Source organism: Vanessa cardui, chromosome 9 (genome assembly GCF_905220365.1).
Source record: "Vanessa cardui chromosome 9, ilVanCard2.1, whole genome shotgun sequence".
NCBI classification, from domain to species: Eukaryota; Metazoa; Arthropoda; class Insecta; order Lepidoptera; family Nymphalidae; genus Vanessa; species Vanessa cardui.
In genome coordinates, this window is record NC_061131.1 from 622,088 (window position 1) to 641,749 (window position 19,662).

Sequence of the window (19,662 nt, forward strand, 5' to 3'; positions counted from 1 at the left end):
ATTAAATTTAATTTGCAAATTTATTATGGATACACGCTTAGAATACATTGAAAATCGATCAATATCTTATTCAATTAGACGTTCGTGTGTACGTATTGCTTTTTTATGCTATACAATAATGCAAAATAGATGTTCGTATATATGTTTAAGGGAGGAAGGATAGTTAGTACATATCTATATATACTTTTTTAAGGAAGTTTACATTGTATGTTATACGATATCCGATCGCCATGGCTTTTGTGTGTAGATAAACTACAGGCAGGCGGTCTATAAAAATTTATAAGTACAAAATTATGAAAATTACCTTATTTTGTAAATGCTTTCTAATAATTATTATATGTCCCTTTGGGTGAAGACCTACATAAAGTAGGTACTTTAGTATAAGATATTGCCTTTATGTGACGCTGTAGAGGCCATTAGGGCCAACGGCAATATACGGTAAGGGAAAAAAGAGGTTCGACTTATGTTCAGTCATCATAACAATTACTTTTTCTAGTAAAAATCATCAGATGTATGAGTTGTACTTCATTTCTCGAATTAGTGTAATAAATCAGAATTGTTATCTATGTACAATTAAAACCACATCCCATTTAAATTACATTAATTACTTTTTTATCCGAGCGTACCTACATATATTATAATAACAGAATGTGATACAAGCATTAAATATTCTAAGCATATTTTAACACAGGTAACCCCGGAACTAAAGTTACAGAGCGACACTTAAAGAGTTACAACCTTAAACAAAAGTCTAACAGCCGTCACGCATTAAACTAAATCCCACTTTTATCGTCCATAAACATGTTTTTGCATAGCCGGTACAAAATTAACGATTCTTATCGGCGACCAACGACTGCATTTCCTATCAGAGCGAAATAGCCCCGACCGTAAAACTTAAAAGTATATGACTGGTCGCGTGTGAGTCCGCTATGTATTATTTGTACGGTAGGACCAAGTGAGTCACATCGGGAAACCCTTACGTGACTCATACTATACTTATATATGTATACTTTATTGATATACGTTATATCATATCGCTTATTCGATAAACATGCTATATTCAAATTAACTTTCGTCATTACGTAACAATTCGCGTTAACTACATTTACATAGCGTTGTCTATTCAACGTACGTCGCGACTATTGTGTTAAAGGTCGGGTCTATTTCGTCTCACGACAAACATTTTTGCATAAGAAACAGGTATTTTATCTTTTGAATATCGTCGGATAAAAACATTTAACATATCGTTTTATTAATGTCGTCGTGGAATTAAAAATTTAATCGATTAAACGTTTTGAAGCTGAGATGGCCCAATGGTTATAACGCGTGCATCTTAACCGATGATTGCGGGTTCAAACCCAGGCAAGCTTCACTATATATATGTGCTTAATTGTGTTTATAATTCATCTCGTGCTCGGCGGTGAAGGAAAACATCGTGAAGAAACCTGCATGCGTCTAATTTCATCGAAATTCTGCCACCAACCCGCATTGGAACAGCGTGGTGGAATACGTTCCAAACCCTCTCCTGAATGGAAGAGGAGGCCTTATCTCAGCAGTGGGAAATTTATAGGCTGTTACTTTACTAGACGTTTTGAATCTTGCAATAATTTGTTTCATAGTTGAATCAAATATCCGGTCGTAATAGGGGTTAATAAATCATATCGAAAAAAAAAACACTTATAATAAGAATGATAGCTTAATGTTTTATATATTTCTCATGAATATAATATATTAGGTACTCATCGAAACATGAAGACCCGACACATAAACATAGTAGAGAAAAAAATAAACTTTGTTTTGCTAAGTCTTTAAATAAACATCACGTAGCTTAACAGATCATGAGACCATTTTCCTGTTAAGTTTTTTTTTTAAAAAAAGGCGAAAAGCAATCATTTTGTAAAGACTTTATAGGAAACATTCTATATACCGTTAAAACGGCAACGACTACGGAATCTTGCAGTGGTTCTGTAACCCTTCAAAAACTAGAAAAAACTGGTATTTTCTGTTTTTTTTAATCCCTTCCTCGTGGGCCAAATAAAACATGCACGAAACGTTCAAGTATCTAACACTTTTCCAAATCGGCCCATGTTAAGCAATGTTTACACAGGTTTAACCTCATTACGTACATACGTCACTAATTTAAGACATTCGGAGACGCCATTACCTACGCTGTGATTATCAATTGTTTATCTTATCACGTCTGTTTTGCCACAAGCATTCGTTATTCTTATTTATAATAAACATCCGTAGACGCCAAAAAATAGTCACTGATTGTTATGATGAAACTTTAATGTTTTAGAAATAAATACTTCAAATATAGATTACTTTTCTAAGGTTTTTTCACCAGGGCCATCTGTGGTCAACGCCGACTGACAAGCACTGAGAAAAATATTGACTAAAATGTGCTACCAACCCTGGGAATTGCGAATTAATTACTTATTCACTCTACAGACTGTAACACGACTATACAAAGTAGTGCTCCTTAGAGATAGAAGTGATGAGTGGGTGATAGCTACTCAGACAGAGTTGCACAACGCACAAAATAAACCTAAATAAGGCATAATAGTTCAGATCAAGTTGCTTACGAGACAGGACGGGTTTCGCACGGGTGGACATAATTATTTTTTAAATATTTTTTCCGATATTTTTAACAAATGCCGTTCTATTTCAATTTATTTAAACTTTAATAAATTATATACCTAAACCTTCCCTATAAATCCCTCTATCTAATAGTGAAAACCTCATGAAAATCCGTAAAGTAGTTTTGGAGTTTATTGCGAACATATAGTCAGACATACGCGGCCGGGGGACTTTCTTTTATAATATGTATAGATAACGAACAATAGGGCTAGTGTGTCAGTCAACAGTGCGTCAACGCTGTCGTAACATCTCCTCAACAAATCCCCTTAAACGTTCCGTTGTCAATCAATACACAATCAATATGACACCACAAACAAGGCATACAATACGAAGGGGAAATAAATCCTGTTGTTAAGTTTACCCTATTTACCGATTATCGTGTTACAAAACGTCCCTACACGATATCCGCTTTATAAGGTTGCATTGTTGAATGGAATAAGGTAATAAGTCACTTTGTTCCTTCAAAAAAGCCTTCAATAATAATGCTAATGTTTGTCAATGTGAATTGCTGTGAAGGAGATACTACTGGCTTTTTATTCGTTATTTTTAGTAGTATCAACATTCCGAGTAGTTGGTTACATTACATTTAATTTAATATTATAACATGACGATTCTAAAGTGTACGATATAAAAAATGTTTTGTTGTATCACTACATAGTATAAAACAAAGTCGCTTACCGTTGTTTGTATATAGATATGTTTAAAATTACACAACGGATTTTGATGCGTTGTTTTTAATAGATAGAGAAGTTTTTTTATATATAATACATAGACAATATAGTTAATAAAGACTAATAATTTTAGAAGCATATGATGTAATATCGTAAATAAAAAAAATTGCAGTATATTAGTCGTTGTAGTATCAACATTGCACCAGTGCGAAGCCGGGTGGCTAGATAAGTAATAACTCTAAAATGATTATTTTCTTTTATTTTTTATTCTGAAGTTTGAAAGTTAATATGACTATTTCATATCGATATATATAATTTGTAATTAAACTGGCGTGTCCTCGATTATGTCAAATATCAAATAGCCAGTAATAACCGCAACAACACGGTTAATACGTATCTAATAAACACGTCAGTTATCGTAGTAGCGGGTGAATGGCCTGCAAGAGGCACACGAGCCGAGCAAGCTACCTGCTTGCACCGATTTGCTAATTATACTCTACGATATATATTTGATTTGAGAGTCGAGATGGCCCAATGGTTAGAACGCGTGCATCCTAACCGATGATTGCGGCTTCAAACCCAGGCAAGCACCGGTGATTCATGTGCTTAATTTGTCTTTATAATTCATCTCGTGCTCAGCGGTGAAGGAAAACATCGTGAGGAAACCTGCATGTGACAAGTTTCATAAAAATTCTGCCACGTGTGTATTCCACCAACCCGCATTGGAACAGCGTGGTGGAATATGTTCCAAACCTTCTCCTCAAAGGGAGAGGAGGCCATTAGCCCAGCTGTGGGAATTTACAGGCTGTTGTTGTTGTTGATATATATTTGAAATAAAACAAAACATTCACATATATATCTACGAGCTATTTGCAATTGTCGATCGAAATTCAAACCTATTAAAAGAACTATAGTCCTCTATGACAAATACTGGTTTTAAAAAACGTTCACAATTAAATACCCAAGGTATATGTTGTAGTTTTTTCAACACGTCTGCATTGACATGTGTAGTGTGTAAACAAGTCATCTTAGGTCCGAAATTAAAATTAATTAATAAGAAAACCGTACCGAGAACGACACACGAAATGTTGTCTAGTCAGGTTCAGGTCTTCAGCGAGCACCTGCCACCTGCCTCTCGTCGGAACGGTGGCCGGTATCGAGGTCTGAACGCATGTCCACATTGTACAGTCGGGGTAAGAAAACATTCGTCACCTTAAGATCTATTTTCGTGTGCTCAGTTTACTAATCTGCTTTACCGATCGATAATGATTTGATGTTCAGATTCAAAAGGTACTAAGACTTTGCGAATTGATAAAGGTTTTCTCACTGTGACTGTACAACGTAAACACATCGTTAGATAGCCTTGACTCGATCCTCTTAGCGACGTCTGTGGGAACGAATCGAGAGCACACGTTTCGTTTTGTTCCCTACGTCTGCAGGCCATGTGAGCACGAAGCATCCGGCAGACTCGCATTGTAGCTTGACATTACATTGACTGTTTATTTGTCAGTCTTTGTTATGAGATACATGATTAATGGCGGCTACACACGCAGACGAACAAGATGTACGGCATTAGACTAATATTATTTTGTATTTAACAGCTTTAATTCGAGTCAATAAATCTTTTAAATTGTTACTTATCTTCATGTGTTTAGTATGTATGTTATTATGCATGAGTCAATCTTGTATCTGAATCCCAAACTCGTTCCAACCGATTGAACTGAAATTTTGCATAAAATTTTGGTTGTGATATGAGAGAGTCTGCTTTTTATACATTCTGTATAATTTACACAAACCGTCTCGCGGTTACGAATACAATTTATTGCTTATCGTAAGCATCGTTATCTCACAGCTGTGTTATAAAGACGCAAACATGTCATGTATCAATGCGATGATCATTATTGCAACCTTGCAATTATAAATATACTTATATAGATTATTTAATTATTAAAATAAATATCACAGCATCATAGAAGATCAATACATGTAACACAAACTGTCAACTCATTAAAACAAGTCTATAGAGTAATAAAAATGGCGTAGTCGTCTCGATTGGTCAATATGTGTGGTATATAGAAATAAAAACGCATATTTCGATAATGAGAATGTGTCGAAGCTAATAATAGAGATCTATATATCTATACTTATATTATAAATACGAATCCTATCCTAATCCTATCCTATCTCCAGCGATAAAAAAAGGCTACTATTTTACTAAAAACATACAACCGCATCCCAAACAACGCAAAGGTCAAAAACTAGTATAAAAAGGGAAACAACAAGACCACAAGTCATGATGAAATATACTTTTATTAAGCTTCATAATAATTAGGTAACATTAAAATAACTTTTTTAATTATAATGTTCCAAACATATAAATTATTAAACGTACCAACAAACATTCGTTACACGCTATATAAAGGCAATTTAGATTTAATCAGTTTGGCGTTATCCGTTCAATCGCGATTAACTAAAACCAAAACGCTACCGCAAATCTACTCGCTTGTCGATTAGTTTGTCAACCATGAACAATAAATTACATATTAATTCATTATTGCATTTGCATTTGACTGACTTTTCTGACTAGTCTTGTACGACACAACTTAGGTGTAGCATCGGCAAAATTCGTAAAACCGATCACATCCTAAGTAGTGAATATGATCTATATACAAACGTAATAACTTGTAATATCATATGACCTCATATAATCGTTAATTTTACACAACGATTTACATGCAATTGCTTTCTCGGGTTGAACTGACGCGAGAATGTATAGCGACGAATAGCGTAGAAAGGCGCAATAGGGAGCTATTTCTATTGGTTGTATAAATCGGCAGTAATCGGTTTTATTGAATTTGCCGATACTACATCTAAGTTGTGTCATACTATATCCAGTTAATAAAACCACAGATCCTCAAAATCGTGGCAACCGTCGAACAAAAACAAGTTATTTTGTTTGATCCGTTAAAAAATTCTCAGTAGCAGACCGGAGTCTAGTAATTGGTGTGTTTACAGTACCGTGATCGGCAAGCGCTTAAAGCGCTTGATCCTGAGCCTGAACTAATTCCAGTCGTGTCGGTTCTGCCATCACATCGGCTTATTAGAGCGAGAGAACAGAGTGCACCTGTATCACAAACACTTATACTTGAGAATGGTCACTGTGGCTGCATTTTTGATACTGACCACAATAATACGTAACAAGTTTAAGTATTTGACAAAATTGAGTTTCATTTGTCTGAGAGTTATTTTTAGGCATTCGCTTCATGCGATAGAAAGATGTACCCTTGTTGTGTTATCCTCTATATTTTGTCAGTAATAATTTTAACAGTACAAAAGCAACGCGAATGGGATTCACAATCCACCGGTCTATTTTCCAGTGTTTATTGTGTGTCTTGTAAATATTTTTGTAACTACTAGTACAATTTTTAGGGTGTACAAAACTGTAGTACATTTTGATCTAAGTATATCGTTTAGCCAGTGTTTGCAGTGTAAATGAAAAAAAAAATTACATTCCATTAGAAGTAGAAGAACACTGATGATCTCATCAGTAGTCGCATACTGAGACAAACAGATATTGGGAAACGATTTCTTTTCATACTTTATAGTGAAATTGTACTAAACATAATACCTACTTAATGAACAAACATACTTAAACAAACCAAAATCGAAATGGCATCATTAATCGTCAATCTGATATTTTAGCGTCCGTATCTAAACTTAATATAAATTAACACGAAGGAAAAAGACAAAATTCTTATAAATTTAAGTTTATTTGTAAAAACGAGTTCAAAGTTTGCAGAAACAATTCACTCAACGAAAACCAAAACGCAACACAGTCATTACATTAATTAAAAGTCTATCGTTATTCATGTAGCTTGCAACTCGAGAGATAACACTAAATCGATCTGTAATCAATGACTGAGAAAAATCGCATACAAGATAAAAAGAATCATATCAATATGTAATAGAGATACATATAATTTGTTCGATTTCATTTAACAATTAATCGAATTAAATCAACATATTTATTATTTAAGATTATAGTTTAGAATAGACGTAAGTAACATTCATATGTTTTCGTTTTTTTATATTAACGTAGACATTTTATAAACCAGTAAAGTAACTGCCTGTACATTTCCCACTGCTGAGATAAGACCTCCTCTTCCATTAAGAAGAGGGTTCGGAACATATTCCACCACGCTGTTCCAATACGAGTTGGTGGAATGCACATGTGAGAGCATTTCGATTAAATTAGATACATGCAGGTTTCCTCGCGATGTTTTCCTTTACTGCCGAGCACGAGATAAATTATAAACACAAATTATGCACATATATAGATAGTGGTGCTTGCCTGGGTTTGATCTGCAATCATCGGTTAAGATGCACGCGTTCTAACCACTGGGCCATCTCAGCTCAGACATTTTATATCAACAGGCAAACACAGTCGATCCGTGCGCTTTCTTAGGTAACTCACAGTTAATGTTTTAAAAATAAGACAGAGACAAATATCTATACTCATCTGTATTAATATTATAAATGCGAAAGTATCTGTGTATCTGTTACTCTGTGGCGACCAAACCTCTGGATCGGTATTCGGTATAAAGCAAGCTTGAAGTCCAAGTAAGGAAACTATACTTACTTTTTATATCTAACATTTGACAAGCAACCCTTAAAACGAAGGGAAACCGAAATAACAAATAACATACACAGTACAATTCGAAAGAATCTACTTTCAGAACCGGTGGTAGCTTCACTTAATATAGTTGTTAAGTGATGATTCAAATGTCCTTGAATAAAGTATATTTTGATTCGATAACAATACGATTGATAAAAATTAAGAGACCATAAATAAATGAATGAAATAGCAGGGTCAGTAAAGAAATTATTTTAGTAATTTATCTCATAGCAGGTCTTGTATACAATACACATATAGAAAATGGTAATAAAATTACAAAACGCGTTTTAATAATGACCACAGGCTCGAGGTACAGGCGTAACGAAATACTCGTATCGTATATTTGTTAAACTACTCGGGTCCCAGTCTCCACCCAGCGTGGGCAGTGTGCCTCATTATGTGAGGCAATAAAAAAAATATGTTCGACTGTCTTACGTAACTTGTATTATTTCCGTGTCTGAGCACCGACTGAGGTCAACGCGCATATGATCTTATTACAACACTAATCTTTTATTTTGAACGATTAAACACTGTTGATCATAAATAAAACTATAATAAAACATGTATGACTCTGTTTTATGAGTTATTCGAAACTTGAATTCTATATGTATTCTAATGTTGTTCTTAAAAAAAACTAGATTATTATTGTCATTATATAAAACCAAATTGAGTTTAAGCTTTGTACTCATAGTAGCTATTAGCTAGGGGCCTGATAATGTATCAATGTAGAAATAATGACTAGGCATACAATGTATGCCGTGATAATTCCCCCTGTTCTCTAATAAAACAAAAATGTAATACAAAGTAATAATAACCAATACAATTATTAAATACTTATTATATGACCAAAAACAAATAAGTGTTTGTTACTGATGTGAATGTCTCATTAGTTGAGTGGCTAACATGTCAGAGAGCAAATCGCAAGGTCAAACCAAGGATCCAAATCAACCTAGATTTAGCCTTACAGCAATGGTACAATTATGTGGCACGAAATGAACGTCAAGTTGTTCCCACAGCTTAGCTTTCTCCGCTCGTCGGTTTACCGTCTTATCAGAGTACGGAAGTACTATTTAAACCCTATAGGTTTGACTAGAATTCAACCCAAAGAATATTCAATCATAACAGACGTCAACAAAAGTCTTCATTTTATACTTTAAAAAACGTATTCGCGGATTCAGTTGCTATCACAATCTTGATTCAAATCAAATCAAAATAAACTTTAATGGAGTAGGCTTTTGTGAAGTTACTGCCGGTTCGGAAAGTAAATTCTACCGAGAAGAATGGGCAAGATACTCAGTAGTTACTCTTTTAATACAGTCATGTTAGTTAAATACAACTACAATATATGTATGTAATATATCGTGCCTGGAAGTCAACAGGTATTAACTCCACGCTTTTTATCATCTATAATATTGAAACTCCATCTGACCTCTAATAATAATATATTAACGTATATTAACAAATAAATAAACATGAAATTTGTGTTAGATATTTCAAAAGTAATATATTTTTAGACCAAATTATAAAAGATCTCGTAAAAAAAAATTAAAAGTACAACGAATATTTAAGACCTTGAAAGTACTCGGTATATTTATAACCGTTCACAATTGCGTCGTTGACCTTGGGCACAATTTTATTATATATTATAAATTTTATAAGCAAACTAGATACGTATTTTATTGGTTTCAAATGGTTTATTGTTTTATAACTCGATACAATGTCCTTGATAATAATCAACGGTACAAGTATCGCATAATAATACGTACCGGGTGTAATCTACATACATATTATTATGCTATGCATATGCAAAAGTTATCTGTCTGACCGTCTGTCTGTTACGCTTTTATGGCTAAATTACTGAATCGAATTTGATTAAATTCTTATATGATTCTTTCTTTCTTTGGTTGACGGACGAGCACATGGGCCACCTGATGATAAGTGGTCACCATCACCCATAGACAATGACGCTGTAAGAAATATTAACTATTCCTTACATCGTCAATGTGCCACCAACCTTGGGAACTAAGATGTTACGTCCCTTGTGCCTGTATTTACACTGGCTGACTCACGCTTCAAACCGTAACAACAATACTGAGTACTGCTTTTTTGACAGTAGAATAAGTGATGAGTGGGTGGTACCTACCTAGATGGGCTTGCACAAAGCCCTACCAAGTAATGATGATAATGCAAACTTGAGTCCTAAGTTAGATCATAGAATACTCTTTAGGTATAAAGAGTATCCTGTGACCGATCTACGATCAAACTCGGGCGAGGAATAGTCCTCTATATATACTACTAATCGAGATATAATATTAACATCGTTTACATTTAAAATATATAAGAATGTTCCGTCTTCATACCGTACGTCTTTACTGGAACAACGTAGATGTGTCTGTAATAAAATTCCTCAATTCTTTGTCGAATAAAACATTATACTTTCATGTTAAAAAAAATTAGACCATGAGCTTATAAATTAATACAGAATCATAAATTATGTAATTGATAAAAATCTACATAATAAATATTAATGAGGTTAATTTCGTCCAACAATTACATCTCCATAAACCTCTCATATATTCCTAAAAGATGTTATTCTTAACAGCAGCGAACGATATGTTAATTAATGAGAATAAGTAAGTACAGTACAAACAGATGTTCTATTCGCTAGACCATATCTGCTATCTTTATAATAAATATTTTAAAAATAAATCTGACCCAAATTGTAAAACACCTAATTTAAATTAACAACAGAAGCATCACATCTATAGGCTATCCAATACAATCCAATCTAAGACGACGTACCTATATGTTTTTTTTTTATGATATAGTTTGGCGGACGAACATATGGGCTAATGATAAGTGGTGACCATCACCCATAGACAATGACGCTGTAAGAAATATTACAATTCCTTACATCGTCAATGTGCCACCAACCTTGGGAACTAAGATGTCATGTCCCTTGTGCCTGTAGTTACACTGGCTCACTCACCCTTCAAACCCGAACACAACAATACTGAGTACTGTTATTTGGCGGTAGAATGACTGATGAGTGGGTGGTACCTACACAGACGGGCTTGCTAAAATAAATTATGAATGTCAAAGATTAGTCAAGCTCTTGACCAATGATATAGCGTCAATTCGATATCAATTCTTTGTCAAATAAAATATTATAATTTCATGTAAAATAAAATAAATATTTAGATTATGTCCTCTCGTGTTTGGAATAGACTATATATACAACACTACGTACACACAGACATTGCTATAGATGATCAGAAAAATCAACCAAAGCATCAAAGTCTCTATCAAAATAGTCAGCATCAATTTGAGAGTTCGTATTTCCAAAGCCGCAATGAAACGTTTATGTAATAGCACAACACACTATACAATCATGGCATATTAAAAGGTTAAAGGTAAAAAGAAGAACAACATTATTTGAACAAAGTGTTCTGAATTTAATTGGACTTTGTTTTTTCATTATATTGCATTTCACAATGGCCATTCATCAAGAGCGAAGACCGTAAATCTCAAATTAGGAACATTGTAAAGTTTTATCGACTTCTAACGACCGCAGGTAAAGCTCGAATTTCTTAAAGAAAATACAATAGGCGACGAAAAAATGTGTACATTACTTACGTAAAATTTCTTTGTTGGGATTTTTGCACTCGTTCCCTTTATTTTATACTTTATCTCGACTTTGTGACAATCCACGTGATTTGTAACATCGCCATACCATAAATTCAGATAGTGACGTAACCAAACCGTTACGTTTAAAAAAAATATCGGACAATACCGTTAGCATACTCAGGCCCATATATCACGCAGATACTAATACTTCAACGTAATAAAGAACAAATGCAAGAGTGCGCTCTAGACAAAGTATAAAGAAATCACAATTGGCTATTTTGCGCAAAAACAAAGACATTTGAAAATGTTCACACGGCGGGCGGTGAGCGGCGACAAACGCGATGAAATTACGAACGAGACCCATTGTGAGTTTTGTAAAGAAAGTCGGAACGAATTGTAAATCGGATCAGAACGCCTGGTGACGCCCATCGAATACGTCGAAACAATTGATGCCCCGTGTGGTTTCTGAATACCGAACCTCACGATTGTACGACGTTACAAAAGATGCCAAAACTCCATAGAGTTTAATATATCCCAAAATTTAAAAGAAGCGACCTCGGCTTATTATTCCGACTATAAATCAATTGGGCAGTGGAAGCAAATAAGATAAAAGATAACTTAAAGGAATTCCTTGCTGTAGAACAGCTGTGCGGCGAACGACGGAGAAAAACTCACGTTTAAAGTATAATAAAACTATGTAACTGAATAGATATTTATTTTCCTATTGTACATCAGAATTTAGACAATGTATTATTGAATGTATCTATTATATTCTGAAAGACAATCCTTAAGGCAAATGCAGTCCTATCCTTTTATGGTACTTATAAAAATGCGAAAAGTATATTCGTTCAATATTAAGAACTAATCTTAATTCTCAGACAAATAAAAAGCACTCAAATCTATTCGAGACGAGTCCGTAATTCAAACGTTCTACTTAAAGAAATATTCTCCCAAATACCTAGTCCAATTTACATTTAGATTTAAGGCATTATATAGCGCCCAAGATGCGCGAGTAACAGTATTGTTCGACAAAGCATTGTGCTGCCAATGACAGATAAGAGAAATGTAATGAGCTCGGCGACCTACAATGGAATCTCGCTAGAATGCCCCATGCGAGACTTCGTACATAAATTTAAATAAAACGATAATACCACCCATTACTATAAATCCAAACATTATCATTCAACAATGTGAATATAATCACGCGAATTAAATCTAATTTAACATACAAGTAGACAAAATAAACGTAAGCACATCAAATAGTGGGAGGATAATCTTTTTCAAATGAGCACGTTCCTGTTACGGTCGGTTGACCGTTTGTATAAAACGTTGTACTCTTATATTTAACAAAACGAAAATCATTTCGAATACACTCGTTTCTCGATTCAATCGCGAATAAAGTCGCCATCATAGCATGAGTCTGTACATCTCGAACAAAAAAAAACCAAAGTGATAATCATTACAATTTAAAAGCGTGAACGTTTGATATAATCATTTTTTCATGATAATTATCATTTTTATTGAATCGAACATATTTTTTATTTATTTAATCGCTTTATTATATAACATAAAACGTTATCGGAGTAAATCTTAACGTTCATTATAGTTTTAGATAAGAGTATTACAGTTAAAAATTACATCTCTTGTCACTTGCGCCAGTACCTACGTCCGCACAGCTGCCCGACTGGTTTGTCCACTTGTGCCGGATTGATTTAACGTAAACGCACGATCTCAACCTCTTTCGTCTGTATGCTCTCCTGGTACTTCATTATCGATTTATAAATCATCAATATCATCTAATCATTTTATTGAAAATTAATTGATTAATTTATATTCCATCATTTCTTTTATTATAATCTGATTCAAGTATATGTTATAATCGTATTATGGAGATCAGTAATTAATAAACTTGGGTTTCTAAAATTCCTAAATACTTGTTTTCAAGTTTTAAGATATTTTGTGACATTTATTAATTATAATTTGTATTGATTAAAATCTTGATTCTAGGTTTGATATTATGTATTATGGTACTAAAAAAAGTAATTAATTTATTAGTTGATTAGTCTGTGTTTAATTTGCTTAAGATAAAACTAGTACTCTTAACAGAACATTCTCTTTTATAACCTGGGTTTATCATGGAATTCATTTAAACTATTAACATGAGATTGTATTAAAGGATTTATCTTAAACAGTATTTGATAGGTTTGACAACATTTTACCAAGTACAGCAAACTAGTGTTGTTACTTTTATGTATTGCAACAGGGAGTACAACAATAATTTTCATTGTAAATAGTGTTTTATATAATTTTAAGCTTTTGTTGTTTATTCATGAATCTTTTTTATGAATAATTGTTTTATCATCATGCTCATGAGGTTGATTTAAGTAATATGAAGAAGGCTTTTATATAAAGACTTTTATATGCTAAAAGTTATATCACTTATATTAATAAAATAACATAATGTCATTATTATATAATTGGATCTATTGCATTATGTAATTAATGTCAGAGGACGGTATTATGTAATTACTGCATTTGATTAGATGATTAATTCAATAATTATGACACTAATGTAACATTTAATAGTAGATAAATAGATAATAATCTATTAAATATTTATTAATATGTAAAAAGTACAGATTTTGAACTTCAGACTCTTGGATATTATTTTCATTTCATACATGCAATATTATAAATTAGATATATTGCAAAATGCAATTGCTAACAACTGTGTATTGCTATTAAAAATTATTTTTTAGGAACTTTTTATGTACTTGAACATTTTTTTTATTGAAAAATACATATTTTGTTATTATTTATGCCTATGATTTATTTGATTAATCACGATAATGTTTAAATTTATTACAAATAACATTGTGCTTTTTAACAAGTAAATAGTATAATTCAAAGTTTCCTGTGAAAAGATGAATATCATTAAAAATATTGCAAGATACATACCTAATATAGAGAACTGATGAACCATTCACAATTCTTCTCCAACCAAGGGGCACAGTTATTGTTTGTGGAAATTCACTATGCACATTCCTCACGTCAGGCGTCTCTGATGACTGAGGAAGCACAGACGATGGCAGCACTGCCAGCACCACACCGTCAGCTGTCCGGACAAGCTGTGGTGCACTACCACCATCTCCTTCACTAACTATCGACCTACTCACACCTATTTGCTGATTCAGTATATTTATACTCTGATTAACAATAGACTGATGTGACACACTTTGTTCTAACAACTGGTAGTTCACAAAACTCTTCCCCACAGATAGCTCTCGCTCACCGGTGTTCATTCCATCGTTATCACTTTGCACCACACCATTATCATTGAACTGGCTCTGACCATGCACTCCCACTGGTAACATAGGTGGCATATTATCACTCACAGGACCACATCTTGTCTGGTATGCACTTAACTCTCCTATCTGCAACGGTAACCTAACATTGTATGAATCTAAGTTACTCCAGTCGGAATTCTCACAGTCCGTCTTCACAGCTGCACTGCTCGGCCTGTCGTTAGCCTTATTATCATCATTTCTCATACAATTCTCCTTCATATACGATTGTGTAGCAGTGAAATATTCGTCCCGGTGTGCTGTGATGTTCTCTGGTGACTCGAAAGAATTTATTTTGGCTTCAGAATCATTAAAGGGCTTATAGTAAACTGTACCAGGTGTGCTTCCTTGATCGTTTTGTTCAATTTGCTGTCGATAGAGTGTGTTCCTGGGCAGCGCGAGATGCTGGGACACGTTGTCGTGGAGGTAGAGCGTGTCAAGCGGGGGATGGGTCTGCGGCGGCGGGTCTGGGCCCGCGGCGGCCGCCTCTAGCTGGCGCGCCTCCGCCACGTACACCAGCACGCGCGGCGCGCCAGCCACGCCCGCTCGCGGCGCGGCCACACTCGCCGGCTTGCCGGACATCTCGTACACACATCACACGCCACATAAGCCACCCGATTACTAGCTGAACGCGACCAACCGATAATCTGCCGATGTACCAGCAGACGAAAAGTGATCCCACCTTGCATCGCTTTCCACCCTCCGATCATCGCTCGATGCCCTCACTTTGTTCCAGAACCACTGCACCATCCTCGATTATTCGTTTCTTGTGCATTAATGTCATCAATCTTATCTTAATTGTTTTATGGCGGGCAAAACAAACAGGGTCTAATAGTTTTATGGCGGAGCCTTTTTCGGCCCCATTGTATAAAAAAATAGGTCATAAAACGTTTATAAATCACTTTTCACTACTGTATTTTAAATCATTTAGAATCCATATTGACACTTGCAAATGTAAAAAGGTCACAAAATGAAAAATATTTTCTTCATCTTTAATGTAAGACAAGTTCCACGAACTTTATAATATTCTTTTTGTCTGTCGTTTTTAATACTATAACACAAATTATTGTTTTTCATTAACACTAAAAACACAAAAAAAAATCTGGGATTCGCAATGCGATGCCATCAAAGTGAAACACTATGAAGAACAACGAATGAAATCACCCCAGCTATGATATACGACTAACAGTTAAAGGTAGTTAAAACTATTTCTTCTGAATGTTCCTCTATAAGCTTTACGATCAGTTGGGTTATAATAAAGTTATGGCTACCTAGTACAGATAAAATAACCAATAAAATCCTGTAAATATTGTTGCTGTCCTACATCTGATTGGTTAAATTTACTGTTTCTACTTTAAGTACTGGCTATAATGAAACTACATCGGGAGAGACAGGGATAAAAAACAAAAAAGTGTTTTGCTTCTTTAAGACGGCAACAACGCGAACTAAAATGCATTTGAACTGCTTTATCGACATTAAAGCTTGGAATACAATATTTATTTGTTTTTTTCGGTAGCTTGTGTGGTATCTGAAAATTGTCATTTATACTTTTATTAAAATGACTACACATGAAAAATAATAGATTTGTTTACGTAGACGCAAGTCCAAATTTGAACAAATAAAATAATCAGCACTGGTAACAAAATATAAGAACTGTACTTAAATCTCAAATACATACATGGATGAAAAGACATTACATTATTTTAATATTTGATAGAATTAATAAATCATTCAATATTAAATATATTGCAACAATAATCATATTATGTTCTGCATTTTTCCATTTTTTACAAAGAGGTTATTGTAAAGAAGTAATAGTTATTGCAAAGGTATTGATGAATATTATGTCATTTTTGACTGATACTTTATAATTATTACTATGCAAAATAAAAAAAGAGAGATTTAAGCAAGTACTTGCATGAATTTGACACTCAAATATAAGACAAGCTTTACTTAATAATACTACAACAGCTTCCTACTGATTCTTAAATAAATTGTTTGCCTAATGAAGTTATGTAAATAAACGAAAATAATTATTTTAGGTCCACGTCTATTTTGTTTTGATAAATTTATGATTATCTTACATAACGTGTAATGGTCCAGTTGTGAGAGTGACCAAAATCTGTTCAGTGTATCTTTGTTTACATGTATTTAGTGAATAATGACTATCCAATGGCAATACTGTTAGAAGTGTCAATTATAAACCTCAAACATGAATTTAAACTTCAAAGCAGAATGTGTGTGAATGTTGTTCTTGAGAGTGCCAAATTTGTTTTTTAGGTTATAACTTCTTGTTTCGAAGTGAATACATTAATACTATTTTAATAATTATCTTTTTAAGTTAATATATCTTACAATGAAACGCAAAGTTAAAGATTTAGACGATGAGGAAAGCAGGTAATGTGATGTTTTGTTTTTTCTCTATTGTTGTCATGAAATAATTACTGAATTTTGGTGTTATTGACGTACATTAATATTCTATTATTAATAAATTTCAGGTTGTCATCGTTGTTGTTTAATAAATCAAAAAAATTCGTTGACAATCTCTCGACAACGGTGAAAACTGAAAAGGATTTGGATTTGAAACCCGCGTGGATTGACGACGATGATGATCAGTTCGGTGTTGATATTATACCTGGGACGAAGAGCAAAGCTCTTTATGTTGAGAAACTTAAAACAAAATACGAAACTTTGATAGGAACTCCAAGTTGGGCTAAAGTACCAAAGCCATCTAGTGAAAAGGAAAAGTCAGAAGAGGTACTTCGCACTGTAGGCCACTTGGAAAAACCTAAAACAAAAGGCCTTCGAAAAGACAATCTAGAATTCAAAACATTTCCAAAAGTTAATTCAGAAACTGGTAATGAAGGTCCCCGAATTTCTACTGTTGTTTTTCATCCTAAGATCAGTGTTGTACTCGTAGGTGGGCAATCTGGTATTGTTTCACTCTTCTCTATTGGGGGTGATGTCAATAACAAACTTCATAGCTTTAATTTAAACAAATGGAAGGTTACACATGCTCAGTTTACACCTGATGGCTCGGAAGCATTTATTTCATCAAAATTGCAACACAACTACTGTGTTTACAATCTCGTTAAAGCTGAACCAAACTTAGTTCAGTTACCTAAAGTAGTTAGGAAGCCCAAATTATTTAAATTGTCTCCAGATGGAAAATATATAGCTGTTAGTGATGGTTTGGATGAAGTATTTTTAATTTGTGCAAAGTCTAAAGAACTGTTGAGATCATTGAAACACAATATGATTGTTGAATCATTGACATTTAGCCATCATTCTGAATTACTTTGTTGTTATGGTATAGAAGGAGAAATAACAGTGTGGGATCTATCAATATATAGGTCAGTTCAGAAGTTCTATGACAATGGCTGTGTCACAGCATCTCGTATTACAATGAGCGACTGTGGGCAGCTTTTAGCTACTGGAAGCGGTGAAGGTATTGTTAATATATATGAAACAAAAAATCTAACAACAAGAGAACCGTTGCCGATTAAAACAATTTCAAATCTGACCACTAAAATAACAAATCTTAGTTTCAATCCTACATCAGAGATCTTATCAATGTCATCAGGCTACCTTCCAAATGCAGTGAAGCTTGTACACATACCTTCATATCATGTATTCCAAAATTTCCCAAAACAAAATTTGCAACATGTCGAGGCAGTTAGCTTTTCACCTCACAGTGGTTACATGGCTCTTGGAAACAATAAGAGTTGTGCCTATTTGTACAGATTGAAATATTATAAGAATTATTAGAATATATTTTCTGAATTTGTAAACAGCATATGTGTTCTGAGTGTAATCACCACAGATCCTTGATTCTTTGTGTGCTACATTAATATGGATGTAATGAGGGTTGCCTGTTAGTAAATTGCAAGGAAGAAATTAATATTGCAATTTTTATGCACTGTTTCAAGTTTATCTGTAGCTGCAGACACAAAGATCTATAGTGATCATGTCACTTATGTTTCATGTACATTCTGCAAACAGAAATTATTTCATATTGTTATGTTGCTTTGGTTAATTTCTTATTGTCAACATAACATTTAAGGATATTTTTAAAAAACTAGACTATTAATTCTGAGATAACATTGATTTTATACTAAGGTAAATAAACAAATGAAAGCCAGAAATGATTTTTATTTAACTGGGATTGCAACTGGTAAATTAATATGGGGCCCAATATGTTCCAATTGGTTGAGGTGTTGGCTTGTTACAAAACTTTTTTCTATGGAATATTATTGGAACTAAAATATTAACGGAATTAGCAGAATAACATCCTAAATATTTTTATACCTAGATCAATAATAATAATAATAATAAATTATGAGATATAGTTTTATTTTACAGATTTGATTTTTAGTGTTGTCAGTATCAGGTTTAACCATTTCATCTCTCTCTCTCCACTGAGAACTAAAAGATGTAGAGGACAAACTTTTTGTACTGTATTAATGACACATTTTTAGAAGACAAGTATTAAACTAGAGTAAATATGGTGCTGGATAGAATATGCATCTAAATCATTCTTCCCTTTATAGATAAAGAAAATATTTATATCATAATTTTTTTATTTAGTGTTTGTAAAATTATGTTATTCAAGAAATTTGTAGATTTGTGCAAATATTATGATTGTTGTAGTAATTTTATTTAGTCAAATGTTCTCCTTAGTAATGTAAATAAAAAGAACGCCATC

The 19,662-nt window shown here is 33.6% G+C and overlaps 2 protein-coding genes across 6 annotated transcripts in view; one reads left to right on the forward strand and one right to left on the reverse strand.

Moving 5' to 3' along the window:
- LOC124532396 overlaps positions 1-16,273 on the reverse strand; it is a 76,281-nt gene extending 60,008 nt beyond the window's left edge. For 2 of the 5 annotated variants that reach the window (XM_047107296.1, XM_047107294.1), the window contains exon 1: positions 14,572-16,273. In XM_047107296.1, the coding sequence (XP_046963252.1) occupies positions 14,572-15,539 (968 nt within the window). In that variant the 5' untranslated portion in view covers positions 15,540-16,273. The remainder of the gene's footprint in view (positions 1-14,571) is intronic. The other 3 variants (XR_006966641.1, XM_047107295.1, XM_047107297.1) reach the window with 3 other exon arrangements.
- Positions 16,274-17,151: 878 nt separating this feature from the next.
- On the forward strand, positions 17,152-19,093 carry LOC124532491 (U3 small nucleolar RNA-associated protein 18 homolog). The gene is made up of 2 exons (XM_047107400.1): positions 17,152-17,354; positions 17,456-19,093. Exons 1-2 carry the CDS (start codon positions 17,314-17,316, stop codon positions 18,723-18,725), a joined length of 1,311 nt encoding a protein of 436 aa, XP_046963356.1. The 5' UTR covers positions 17,152-17,313; the 3' UTR covers positions 18,726-19,093.
- The last annotated feature ends 569 nt before the right edge of the window (positions 19,094-19,662 follow it).